General features: G+C 36.8%; 1 protein-coding gene across 13 annotated transcripts in view; it reads right to left on the bottom strand.

The window, feature by feature from the left end:
* syngap1b (synaptic Ras GTPase activating protein 1b) overlaps positions 1-13,740 on the bottom strand; it is a 198,908-nt gene that overhangs the window by 68,557 nt on the left and 116,611 nt on the right. For all 13 annotated transcript variants that reach the window (XM_055211197.2, XM_055211184.2, XM_055211194.2 and 10 more), the window contains 4 exons: positions 10,772-10,893; positions 4,334-4,487; positions 1,001-1,099; positions 69-308 (listed from right to left, as the gene is read on the bottom strand). In XM_055211197.2, the coding sequence (XP_055067172.1) occupies positions 69-308; positions 1,001-1,099; positions 4,334-4,487; positions 10,772-10,893 (615 nt within the window). The remainder of the gene's footprint in view (positions 1-68; positions 309-1,000; positions 1,100-4,333; positions 4,488-10,771; positions 10,894-13,740) is intronic.

Raw genomic sequence — 13,740 nt, 5'->3', positions numbered from 1 at the left:
GGAGTTCACTAGCATACAACTCTAATTTTGAGTATTTGAGTACTATTTTCAACTTTAAGAGTCTTTACCTTACGTCTTTTCTTGTCGGTCTCTTTGTAAAGATGAAGGCGGAGGTTTCGGACAGCTGGCAGGTTGTTGAACTCAAAGTGCTCACCCCAGAAGACGGTATCGGTTCGGGGTTTGCTGGTGGTGCGGGCGTACAGCATGTCATCCAAACACAGTTCACAATAATAGCGCTTTTTGGGTGGGAGTTCCCGAGCCTCTATGATCCAGAGTTTCAGAACGTTGTCGACACGTCGACTGTTGTCCTGAGTAAAAGAAAACGACGACGATGATGATGAAGGGGTTCATGAGACATAGTAATAGTAAGTTAAATACTACATGGTACTCCAAAGGGCCTCCAAAAATATTTTAATACTGTATTACTGACTACTTTGACCAATTTTTCGGTGATGCACATCTGCTGCTTTTCTGCAACTTTGAAAACTTCAATCATTCGGCTAATAAGCGAAACTAATTAACACCCTTGGTTTGTCCTCCTTTATCTCAATATTGGCACGGCATCTGCTACAGGACTGACTGGGCTGATCATTTCTGGAAGTGTACATCACGTTCTCCACGAATCACGAATCAGTCCAAACTCCCGCTGCTTGAACATCTGGATGAGTCAATCCACACCAAGACACTTCAAAACTCTCGCGAAAGACAGTCAATCGAAATAATAGATGTCTGCAGAAGAATCCAGCAGCCTGCGTGGCCTTTGGGATTCATCTGAGCGTATCGAATTAGAAAAAGGCGAGTTTGTTTAGGAAGTTTCATAATACAACAGGACAGCAGACAGAAGCTACTTCATGTTCACCTGGGAATCGTAAAAATACCAGTAGAGGGTAAATTGAGTATAAAGACGGAGATGACAGGAGAGGTTGATAGTAAAGCAGATTTATGCAGAAAATAAAGAAATAGAGCGAGCGTCTCTTTCCTTGTTCTTCTTCACACTCACTTTGTTGGGTTTGACAGCTCTCTGTAAATTCTCTATCCATTTGTCTCGCTCCGCAGCCGACCGACAGGCGAAACACTTTGTTCCTGAAGCAGTTGTCACCTAAGGAACAAAATAATGAGTTTCAATATTTCAGCTTTCAGAGTAATAAGAAAGAGCAGCTCGCAAATTTCCACGGGGCAGAGAGGACTCATTTTGAGGGTTATAATTCGGGCACACCCCTGTGTTTCAAGGTGATGCAAGATGTAATTACTTCAGCACTAGTGGTGCCAAGCAGAACTGTACAAATAATGCAAACACTATAAACTCTTATTTTAACAACAAAAGTATGCCACTGTTTACACTTGTATTGAAAAGTCCAGCTAAGACCAGCATAAGCTGGTGAGCTCGTTTTAGCTGGTCTCCCACCTTGGTTTTAGCTGGGTTTGCTGGTGTAGCAAGCTGGTCTGTCTGTGTTTTGGTCACTTTTAAGCTGGTCTAGGCTTGAAGACCAGCTGAAACCAGCTACCAGTTTATGCTGGTCTTTTAAAGTTACCTTTTGTAACCTTTGTAATTTTCAAAAATGTGTTATTTATATTTTGACATAGGGGAGTGCGGGGCACAACCTAATGCTTTTTGGCTTTGGTTTTATTTATAATTAAAACAAATTTTAGGTTAGATTAATATTTTTTTACACAATCAACACACACATCTCTGCTACTATTAACACTTAAAGTTTGTTTGTGGGACCTACCGTTATCGTACAATTACACCCAAAGTGACAGGAGTGCAAACTTAGCCCATATGTGCGATTCATTGTAACAAACTGTGGGCTTGTTGTAACACCTGCTAGAAAATTTCGTTTAAACAAAAATAATTCAATAAAATTCTGCCTACATACTAAAGGTGGATATTGTTTATATATTTGCCTATAATAGATAAATATCCACACATTCATGATCCTTCATCTAACCATCCTTGCATTATGCATCAATGCATATAAATAGATTTTTTTGAAAGGGCTGCACAATTAAGACAAAAAAAAATCATAATTGTGAGTTATTTCCCCTGATATTGTATTAACAGTTATCATCTTAATGAATAGTATTTACATTGTTTTCATTTCATTATCATTGTATACCTGCGGCTTAATTGTAACACTGTGTGTGACAACTAACCCCACTTTGTAAAAATGTTTTTAATTCCAACTATCAGTTACTAAGAGTTGTTGACATGTTTTAAAATGGTGTTATGTTTTAGGTAACAAGACAGTGATTAACTCTTTTGCCGCTATTGACAAGATATCTTGTCAATCAAGAGAAAACACTTCCCTGCCAATGAAGAGTATATCCGGCTTTCCGCAATACCGCTATTATCCACCAGGTGGCTACATTTATACTTTCTTCTGCCTGTAGCTCAGTGTTTCTCAAACTTTTTCTGCCATTCCCCACTTTAGAGGTAGGGAAGAGTTCCAAGCCCCACCTGTCCCAATCGCCCGAACAAAATCGTAATCAGCTAGGCTTTAAGTTACCGTGTGACATTTTCTACAGTCTGATTTATTTAAGTTTTAAGCTAGGTTTATGTTTAAATGTGCCGTTTTGAGTGTATGGTCAATAAATAATTGAATTAATAGATTTTCTCCCATTTGTCACGCCCCACTTGTAATGTTCCTATTCCCCACCAGTGGGGCCCGCCCCACACTTTGAGAAACACTGCGTAGCTGAACATTAACGCACATTCCAACTTATTTTGACAGCACAGGTCACAATTATTCACCCTTAAAGGAACAGTATGTAAGAAATGTATATCAATTAATCATAAATTGGCCCTGATATGTCACTAGACATTAACAAATAATTTTCATTTCAAATACTTATATCACTGTTGCAGCCCTCAACTGATGTTTATGTTTTCATTTTGTGTATTGGCCACCAGTTTTGTGATTGCAGTACCAGTTTTGGCCACAATCCTAAAGGACAAGTTCAGTATTTTACACTTAAAGCCCTGTTTTCAGATTGTTTATGATGAAATAGAACGGGTTTGACTGAAAATTGGACATATGATGCTGTCCCGAGAATTTTCGGTTTCTGTGGTATCACCCCCCCCCCACACACACACACACACACCCTCAAAATGGCTGCATAGGTGCACTGGAACATTCCTTCCTAAAATGCATTAAACTTTCGTTTACAAAGACGTGAAACTCATCGAGTGGTCGGGGGTGTTCACTCATGTGCTCGCACGGAAGTCGCTGCAAAAGATGCTTTCCAACAGGTTTTATTGTAGTTTTTGTCCAACTGCATTGACTTGTATTAGATGTGCTGTGAAGTACGGTATAGACCGTTTCAGCAGTAACAACATAAACGGCTGCACGTAACTTCCGGTAAACTCCGCTAAGAATAAATAACAACAAAGTTCTTTCAACATAGTGTATTTATATAACAAGCAAAAAACAACACATAGATTACCTAGGAAACCAATACATTTGTTATTTTCGATGAGGCATTTGTTCAAGAGATCAGTTTAGCAACTAGTCAGACCTTAAAAAAAATGAAACCGGAAGTAAGGTTAGGATCCAGACGTGTATCACGTGCGTCCGATGAAACGGTCTATTACTTCGCCGCCAGAAACGAAAATGGAGTTGTTTGTATTCTTGCAATTGGCAAAGGTGGATTATCGCCATCACCTGGGCTGGAGTGTCTATTATTCAAGCTCTCAACGGAAGAATATACGGGTGTGAGGCGTTCGGAAAAATAGGTCCATAAGTTTACAACGAATGCTAAAACACCTGTTGGAAAGCATCTTTTGCAGCGATTTTTGTGTGAGCATATCAGTGAACACCCCTGACCACTCGATGAGTTTCACGTCTTTGTAAACGAAAGTTTAATGCATTTTAGAAAAGATTGTTCCAGTGCACCTATGCAGCCATCGTGAGGGTGGGGGGAAAACGAAAATTCTCGGGTCCAAATTTCAGTCAAAACCGTTCTATTTCATCATAAACAATCTGAAAACAGGGCTTTAAGGGTAAAAACACGAACTTGTCCTTTAAGTTGTAACAAACCTGAATACATTTTGTTTGTTTTGCTGAACACAAAGGAAGATATTTTGAGAAACGTTTGTAACCAAACAGTTTTCGAGCACCATTGACTTCCATAGTATTTTTCTTTCCTACTATGGAAGTCTATCGTGCTCCTATTTCCTGCTTGCTTACAAGTACCTTCCTTTGAGTCCAGCAAAACAAAGAAATGCTTTTTCTGTACTGTGTTTGTGTTGACAGGTGCAGTAAACACACCCTGAAACACTCCAGAATTGAGTATATCTATAGTTTGCAGAGAGGTTGAGAAACTTTCACGTTACCTCAAAACAGTACTCCTGTCCCAGTATACTGGAGTGAACTGGTTTGATGATGGCGTCTTCATCTAGTGTCAAATCCAGAGCCTCGGCTGCACTGCTGGGAGACAGCAAAGACTCATGGGAGTGCGACTCTTTGAAGCTCTGCATCAGACGTGTCCTTTAAGAAAAAAAACAGCAACATCTTTAAGAAATCTAATCTCCAAGGATGCTTTAAAGTACATCACACAACTACATCCAGGGTCAACTTTTAGCCACCTGCTAATAACCAACTGAATGAAAACTTACAAGCTATAAATGAAGAGTTTCGTTGCAAAACGAGATAAATCCATTTTTTTTTTAAATTTTCTCAAAACATGTTTATTATTACGTTATCATGTTATTATTTTGTTTTATGGTGCTTCTTAGCTGTATTTATTAAGTTATGAAGGTTTAAATCAAAACAAACCAACTTCATTTGCATTGAAATTAATTGAAATGCACAACCAAAAACGAGATTTATGAACAATTAAAAAAACGGTGGTTATCTCGTTTTGAAACGAAACTCTTCAAATATTTCTCATTCATTAAACAGTTTTTTTTGCATTTTTACATTTTAGGAATCCATATTATGCTATTTTTACATTGCATACAGTATTTGTGACACTGCATTTGTTGTTTTCTTTCAATAAATCCACACTTGTTGCAAAAACATTTAGCTTTCATTCCTACAATCATATTTCATTACATTTTCAAGGCATCCTAGACAAACATCTGCTTACACATGATGGTGTTTTCTTAAGTAGACAATTTGGGTGTTTACATAAAATTAGCATACGTCAATAATCAATCTCATATCAACTACATCGCCAAACAATAAATCAGTTCTGTATGAATCTACAAGCCAACTATCAAGTAACTTTATTGACTAGCCACACATTTGATGCTTTCTACTTATTTTGCTGATAAATTATGAATATTGGTTAGATCACAAAGTCCATACAGAAGTTTATGTGGATATTAACCCTTCATCTTCAAGCAAACTCATATGGATTTGTATGGACGACCAACTTTTTATGTTTTTGTATGATTTGCTTTGATCCCTGTGACGTTGGGTTTAGGGGTGGTGGTGGTGATGGTATGGGGTATTATTATTTTTTTCTTCTAATAACTGTATGGTTCTCTTAGTGCGAATACATACAAATTAGCCAAATCGTAAAATATGTACAAATACCCACAGATGTAAAACAATCTAAAGGTATATCTGCATAAATGTTTAAGCAAAAACGAATCAATCTTAGTAGAAATATAGTTGAAAAGCACATTGTAACATCACATCTACACCTCGACTGTACAATCAAACGCACACGAACAAAGTTTATCGAGAAGTATGATTAAAGAAGTATAAGAAATGTTAAATCCCTACTGGTTATGTATTGCTTGTCCTGCGTCTTCTCAAAACCGGAGTATATGTACAGTATACACAGCCTTACAGCGTTAAATACAAAGTGTGGGGGAGACAAAAAAAAGTGAGAGGGAGGGAGAGAGATGGAGGATATAAAAATAGACCCAAAGGAGTGAGTCACAATGTAAGAAATGATAGAGAGATATAGAGAGAGAGTGGAGGGGGGAGAGAGAGGGAGAGCAGTGAGACAGCAAGACTTCTGGGAGGAAATAAAAATGTTATGTAAACTGTGAGAACTGAAAAGATTAAGAGAAAGACAGGACAGACAGATACCCATATATTGCGTCCAAGTACTTCAAATGAGTATGAATGTGTGAATGATTAGTATTCACATGGATGCAATAAGCAGAAAGTACACAGATGTTGACGTATCACTGCTGTAAAGATGCTGAATTGTGCAACCAGTGGACGAAATGATGCTGTCGAACCGCAAACTGTCAGATATTATAAAGTTAAAATAAAAATAGGGGAGAAACCAAAGCTGGGATGCTCTTATAAGTACTATAAAGTTGTTTTTCTAAAGTTGATTCAATTTGACATTTTTAACAACATCCGAGTAAATTGTTTAAGAGTTTGTTGCTGGTGCTTTAAGAAAATACTAATTAAAACGTTTTGATATATTTTTTAACAATTTTATTTATTGATATATTTTTAAGTTATATTTTTTGGCCAGTTTTTGCCTTTATTAAGGGGGGGGTTTAACGCTATTTCATGCATTCTGACTTATTAACACAGTTTAAGAGTTGTAGTCCTCATGCTAAACATAAGCAAAGTGTCAAAAAAGCAGTTGAGCTTGTAAAAGAGATTTTTTGAGCCAAACTCACGCCTCCTTGTTCCTACAAGTTTCGGAAAGTTTTTTTCAAATGGGGGTATCCGTTACGACTGATTGACCCCATATTCCTTTTATGGGCCTTTACCCCCAGAAAAGCATGCCTGCCCTGCACGTCAAGTGAGAGCGAGAACGCGCGTTAGCATTGCTCCGTCGAGTAGAAGTCACCGGTATCACTGCACAGCACAAGACAACTTTGTTTTAGCAAGATAGTTCAACAAAAGAAGTGTGTTTTTGGATGTAAGGAGAAAAAAACCTTATTTAGCTTTCCCTGTCGTAAGACAACAGTGGATGCAGTTCGTCTTTACCGGACAGCAACGTAATTGCGAATGAGTGTTTGTTCCCCAGCTGCATTTCGGAGAGGACTGCTTTACAAACAAGGTTCAGTTTGACGCCGGATTTTCCACATTATTACAACTATTGGAGCGGTCGAAACTTTAAAAGACCCCGTTTAGGAGTCACAACCACAGGCGTAAGTAATTCAAAATCTCACGTGTTTTGTTTGCATTCGCGCATACGTGCATGTAATGTAAACAACACCAACAACAGCACTTTGTACTGCATTTACAACATTTGCTTTTAAAACGGGCAAATGCAGTTAAAAACTGGATTATGTTGCTTTTTTATTAAAATAGCGGATAAACAAGCAAGGATTAATTACCTGTAAGAGACGTCCTGCTGTAATCGTTGCTGCTATTCTTCCTGTTCGTCCATTACTGAGTAAGTATCCGATTTTTAAAGTTTGATTTCCATTTATGTCGGCTGTAAATCCAAAACTAGTATCCGAAGCTGCGCGTACTCGTAACTCTTCAGCTCCGCCTACCACACGCCTTCAAGTGTTCGACCTTTTACGCCCAAAATCGGAAAGGCTGTTTTTTCTTTTATAAATCTGACTAAACGAAAGACTCTTTGGACATATGATGAAATACTACTCTATATATAAGCAAGATTAACATTAGATTGGCAAAAACGTCTTGTGTTATGTCAGCTTTAAACAGTAAGGTTAGGAGAGGAAAAGAAAAGTACAGGGAGGAGAGAGGCGTATGGGATCGGCAAATGACCACGAGCCGGGAATTTTTTTATACATTTGGAACCACAATCGGTCAAATCTAAAAGACAATTCTCATAAGGGTCAATTTTTTTTAAATGTACACATCATCTGAAAGCTCAATAATTAAGTTTGGACAATACGACACTGGGTCTCATTCACTAAGCATGTGTTTGCACAAATTTGTGCATGAGATGTGCGTACAAATCGTGATTCAACAAAAACGTTTGTATCAAACTTTGAAGAGTTTTGTTGCAAAATGAGATAAATCCATTTTTTTACATTTTTGTCAAAACATGTTTATTATTATGTTATCATGTTATTATTTTGTTTTATGGTGCTGCTTAGCTGTATTTTTTAAGTTATGAAGGTTTAATCAAAACAAACCAACTGCAGTTGAATTGAAATTAATTGGAATGCACAACCAAAAAATTAGATTTCTGAACAATTAAAAAAATGGTGGTTATCTCGTTTTGCAACGAAACTCTTAATTTCTTCTAAATGTACGCAAAAATTCATGAAAATCTTAAACCACTCGTACGCAATAATCACGTACGCTATACTCAAATACTAGGCTATAATTATAATGTGTATAATAATGTTGATATATTAAATAAACATGATTAAATTTTATATTATAATATTTTCTGTATTTCTGTATATATATATATATATTATTTTACATGATCTTTTTTATTATTATATACATTATATTATCATTATTATAGCCTACTTATTTTTTCTACACATATCAAGAAGATGCCCGTAATGACAAATCTTCACGCTTTTCTTCCTCACTTTTTAAAAATCTATATGAAAGCGTTTGCTTAATGCCTAATGTAAGGAGGTGTTTGACTTGACAAAGACCTTTTTGGTCGAAACGTTGTCTTTTAAATAATAAATATTGAGAGCTATAGTAGCAGTGTGCCGTTCTTTGTTTTTTCGTGATTTAATGCCTAATGTAAACATCATGTAAATGTAATGAGAAGTCCAAACATCAATCACTTGATCTCCTGTCTGTTTTATTTTCGATACAGATGCGCGTCTCTGTCATATTTCAATTCAATTCAATTTTATTTATATAATGCTTTTCACAATAGTTTATTGTTTCAAAGCAGCTTTACAATAATAGAAACAGTGAAAAGCACAGAAAAGCGACAGATAGCACAACATAATACATTATAAGCGAGCGTATTACTAATGTAACGCCTAGAAGAGGAAGCTAAGTTAAGCCCAAGAAGGCTGTATATATATATATATATATCTATATATAGATATAGATATAGATATAGATATATAGATATATAGATATATAGATATATAGATATATAGATATATAGATATATAGATATATATAGATGTATACACACATATAAACGGATAAGGAGATTAAGCGGAGATTAAGCGGGTTCTGCCGGTGATCGTTGGTCAGGCATCAGCTGGGCATTACGTTGAAGGACGGCCAGTAGATCAGAGGTGTGCCGACTTTAATGAAATGTCATATTTCTTAACGCATCCAATACTTTAATGTTACTCCGGTCGATGGACAGCACTGGCTTCCTCCAGTGACAGCAAAACCTCCCAAATAAAAAATGCAAAGCAAAACGTAACTTTACCAATAATAAATATGATCAGGGATATCTTTTCGAGCTCTTTTGCTTCTATGACAAACTGCTCTAAAATTTTCAGTAGAATAGCGCTGTGCTGCAGAAAACCTTTATATGGAGCTGGTTTGTGTCAGGATCCTGTCAGAATGTTCTTTTGTTTTAATGTTTAGTTTAAATTGACAGGGTTCTGACAGCATCATGTTCTGTGTGGGAACACGTGGCCATGGTTTGTTGATATCAGGCCACGTGTTTTCCTTGTCTTGTCTCTTTTACCCTGCTCCCTTGTCATTCTCATTGGTTTTCATTGTTTGATCCCTATCACCTGTTCCCCTCTTGATTTACTCCCTTATTTAAAGTCCTTGTGTCTTCCTGTGCTCGTTTGTTTTGTTTTTGCCTATATGTAGTAGTGATGGGCAGTGTGGCTCTATCCATAGATTCGGCTCTTCTGGCTCGGCTCCCTTAGAAGAGCCAGCTCTTACGGTCGCACCTCTGCCTGCGTCTGAAGATTCGGCTCTGCTCGTTCGCTACAAAGAATCAGCTCAAAGCCGGCTCGTTCGCGAACGACCCATCACTAATATGTAGTCAAGTCTAGTGTTAAATCATGTTAGGTCTAGTTTGTGTCTAATCTGTCTACTGTCTGTTTACTGTTGCTTGCCCCCTCGTGAGCCTTTGTTTTGTACTTTATTAAAGTGTTTTCAGTTTATCCCTGACATTGCTTGCATTTGGGTTCATTTGTCCCATGTTCCTGACAGTTTGGGCGTGTTTTATGCAAATTACCAACCTCCGCTCATGTAGAACACTCCAAATTCACCAACGTAAGACGTAACAAATTCATGTGCGTACGCAAGTGTTGTGAATTAGGCAGAAAGTTTTTGTGAGTGGTTCAAGTGTGCATATAAATACGAAAAACGTAGGCAATTATTAGTGAATGAGACCCATTATTTCTGGAAAAATCCTGGAATCTGAGGGTGCAAAAAATCTAAATATAGAGGGATGTATCAACAATTCTTAGTTAAGGTAATAACATATTTTAATATTGAAAATGAGTAGACTATTCCTTTAATCGTGTATCTACTCATGTAACAGTCTTTAAATAGGGAAAACATGGAAGTATTTGTTGGCTTCTAAATTCATCCCTGTTTGGATCCTAAGGAATGAATGGGGCTAGGCTATGTGCTAACACATTCACAGCACGCTGTACAAAGATTAAGTGCACTCATTGAAAAAAATATAGGGATGTATTAATTCATCTAAGCTGAGGTAAGAAAATAGTAAAATATTAAAAAACAGTGGTGTTTTCCTTTAACAACTAAGTACAATATTATACTTTTCCCCACTCTAATACACATTAAATATCTGTATATTTATATGGCTGTATGTGTCTTGTATTGATGCATGAATAGCAATGCCAACACCAATTTTTAGACTGGACAATAATGTGTTACTAAACTAAAATGGTCCTGCACTGCACTTGTTTCCCAGCATGCTGTTATAGGAGAAAGATTTGAGAGAGTACCGGTCCTGGTCAGCGCTGCGGAATCGAGGGAGGATCATCTGACGGAAACTGCTGGTTCGGTCCAGCTTTGGCTGACTCTTGGCCCGTTTGATGGACCCCTTTAGTCTTCTGCTGAGGAAACTCTGAAAAAATCAACAGAATCAATATTAGTACACAGATGAGTAAAACAAGCAATATCACAAATAATATCACAGATAGCTGGAGTAATAAAAATGAAGTTTAAAAACAGCTGTTTAAAGGCGGGGTGCATGATCTGTGAAAGCCAATGTTGACATATGAAATCACCTAAACAAACACACCCCTACTCCAATAGAATCTGGACCTTCTTTTGATAGACCCGCCCCACACATACGCAACCCAGGCAGTGATGTCGGTTAGTAGACATACCCCCCTTACTGCTGATCGACTACAAGTGTGTTTTGGTACTCGGCCCGACTCCCTTTTCCAAAGTGTTTCTCAAAAATCATGCACCCCGCCTTTAAAAGTGATGGATGTAGATTCAGTACAAATTATGCAACTTTGAATTATTTACTTAAACGTATATCTATGAATGTAACTGCAACATGGGAAATAATTCAAATGGTATTGAAAAATGTGTATAAATGATCCATCCCACTCAGAGTGAAGTCTAAATAAAGATTTTTTTGCAATATTTATATTTTTCAATTTCTAATGAATTAGATTATCTGATGTGAAATTCTTGTGCAACTGACTGAAATTATATTCCTTTACTTGTGACCAAACATCTTAGCAATGTTGCACTATCCGCAGTCGACCAATAGTGGGAGATGTTGCTTCATAAATATTTTCTGTTGCCTGGAGTTGGAACAGACTTGACACAGCAGGCGTGAGATCCACACGCCACACAACTCATAAGCTCTGTGTTTCACATCATATAATCTTAACATACAACCTCAAATCACCACTATCACTGATGATGTAACCTCCCAAAGACACAGCAGATGATACTTTAAAATTTAAGATAAAAATATTGGGTTGTTTCAACCCATTGTTGGGTAAAATATGGGCAGACCCAACCATTGGGTTATATGTAAATCTATGCTGGGTTGTTACCCAACCATGGGTTGAACTTGAAACAACCCAGCATAGGTTTATTTCTAACCCACAGGTTAGATCTATCCATATTTTACCCAACATTGTTATAGTGAAGGCTATTACAGCTGATGGCTGTTGTAACACCTAACCCCAAGTACTAAACTTCTACAGATACCTCTTAACATACAGCATAACTATGAATATGTTAGCTTAAAGTCCCCATGAAATCAAATCTGACTTTTCATTTTTTAATAGACTATTGCAGTGTTTATTATAAACTATTAACTCATTCACCGCCATTGACGAGTTATCTCGTCATTTATGATTTATAAATATGCCTTTTTGGACGAATTTCAAAGTGAAAGTGTAATACCGCTTTTATCCACCAAATCGAATTTATCAAAAACGGAAGTTAAAAAGAGTTAATGATTTATTTTAACTGCCTGTATGTTTGATAGTCATTCTGAGTCTGATCTCTAACATAAATTCCTTTACAAAAACGCAATTTTTTAAGCTTTTTGCTCAAAATGTTGTATTTTTGAAGAGAAATATCCATATTTCAGTGGTTAAATTAAGTAGAAAAAGTAAATATATAATGAAACGTTTTTTCCCATTTTGTTTGTTTGTTTGTTTATTGTTTGTTTGAAAGCAAAGGGTGTGTTCTTTAATTTGATATAATTTGTATGTTTATATATTTATAGAAAATGATTTTTCCTGCAAGGAATTTTGTGAAAATTTTGTTAAAATCACAAAAATGCAGGTGGGCAACTTTTCTCAAAAAGGCTGGCGGTGAATGAGTTAATCTGGGAAGTCATTATTTTAAAGGGGCCATGGCATGAAAATCTGAATTTTTCCATGTTTAAGTGCTATGATTGGGTCCCCAGTGCTTCTATCAGCCTTGAAAATGTGAAAAAGATCAACCCAGTAACTTAGTTTTGGTAAACCATTCTCTACAAGCACATAAAAAAATAGGTCGTTGAAATTTGGATCTCCTTATGATGTCATAAGGAGCTATTATAATAATACCGCCCCTTAATCTGCACTATCCAACCACAGCACTGCTATTTAGTGCAGAGAAAAGCACAATTGAGTTTTAAATGCAACAAACCACCATCATTGTGATCAGTGTTTGAATTTCATCAGCTCATTTGCATTTTAAAGGACACACCCAAAACGGCACATTTTTGCACACACCTACAAAGTGGAAATTTTAACATGCTATAATAAATTATTTATATGGTATTTTGAGCTAAAACTTCACATATGTGCTCTGGGGACACCAAAGACTTATTTGACATCTTAAAAAAGTCTTGTGCCATGGCACCTTTAAATCATGCACCCTCAAAAACTTTAATCAAAATCTTAAAACATACTTCCGCCCTCTTGTGGCTATCATTCTCTGATGATGTCAGATAGACGCCTTGGGCGGATCATCCGTTAACCCCGCCCCCTCCAACTGTCAGTCTGCAGCGAGTTCTATTTTTGAATGAAACATCTACTTTTAAATATCGAATCAATTCACAGAAAAAACAGAAGCCACACCCACTAGTTTCCTCCTGTGATATTTAGTTTCACTTGTATATCACAACACGGAAGTAAAGCCGGTCGCGAATTCCAGTTCATGGGGACTTTAAAGGGACAGTTCACAAAAAATGAAGATGCTGTCATTATTTACTCTAAACGTATATGAGACCTTAGAAAACCACATAGCAACACCCTAGCAACCATTCAGAACACCTTAGCAACTATATCAACCTGGAAATCATATACAATACTCTAGGACCTCGGCTTCACGTCATGGCAGCATCACCACCTCTCGGGTGTGCATTATTTTTCTAATAATTCAACGGCCCGTCGTCAATTATTCTTTACATATGTTCTGATTCTATTTTACGTTTATATATTTAAAAAAT

This window comes from Misgurnus anguillicaudatus, chromosome 10 (assembly GCF_027580225.2).
Source record: "Misgurnus anguillicaudatus chromosome 10, ASM2758022v2, whole genome shotgun sequence".
In the NCBI taxonomy this organism is placed as follows: Eukaryota; Metazoa; Chordata; class Actinopteri; order Cypriniformes; family Cobitidae; genus Misgurnus; species Misgurnus anguillicaudatus.
Note: the sequence above shows the minus strand (reverse complement) of the source record. Positions and strands in the feature narration are given on the sequence as shown.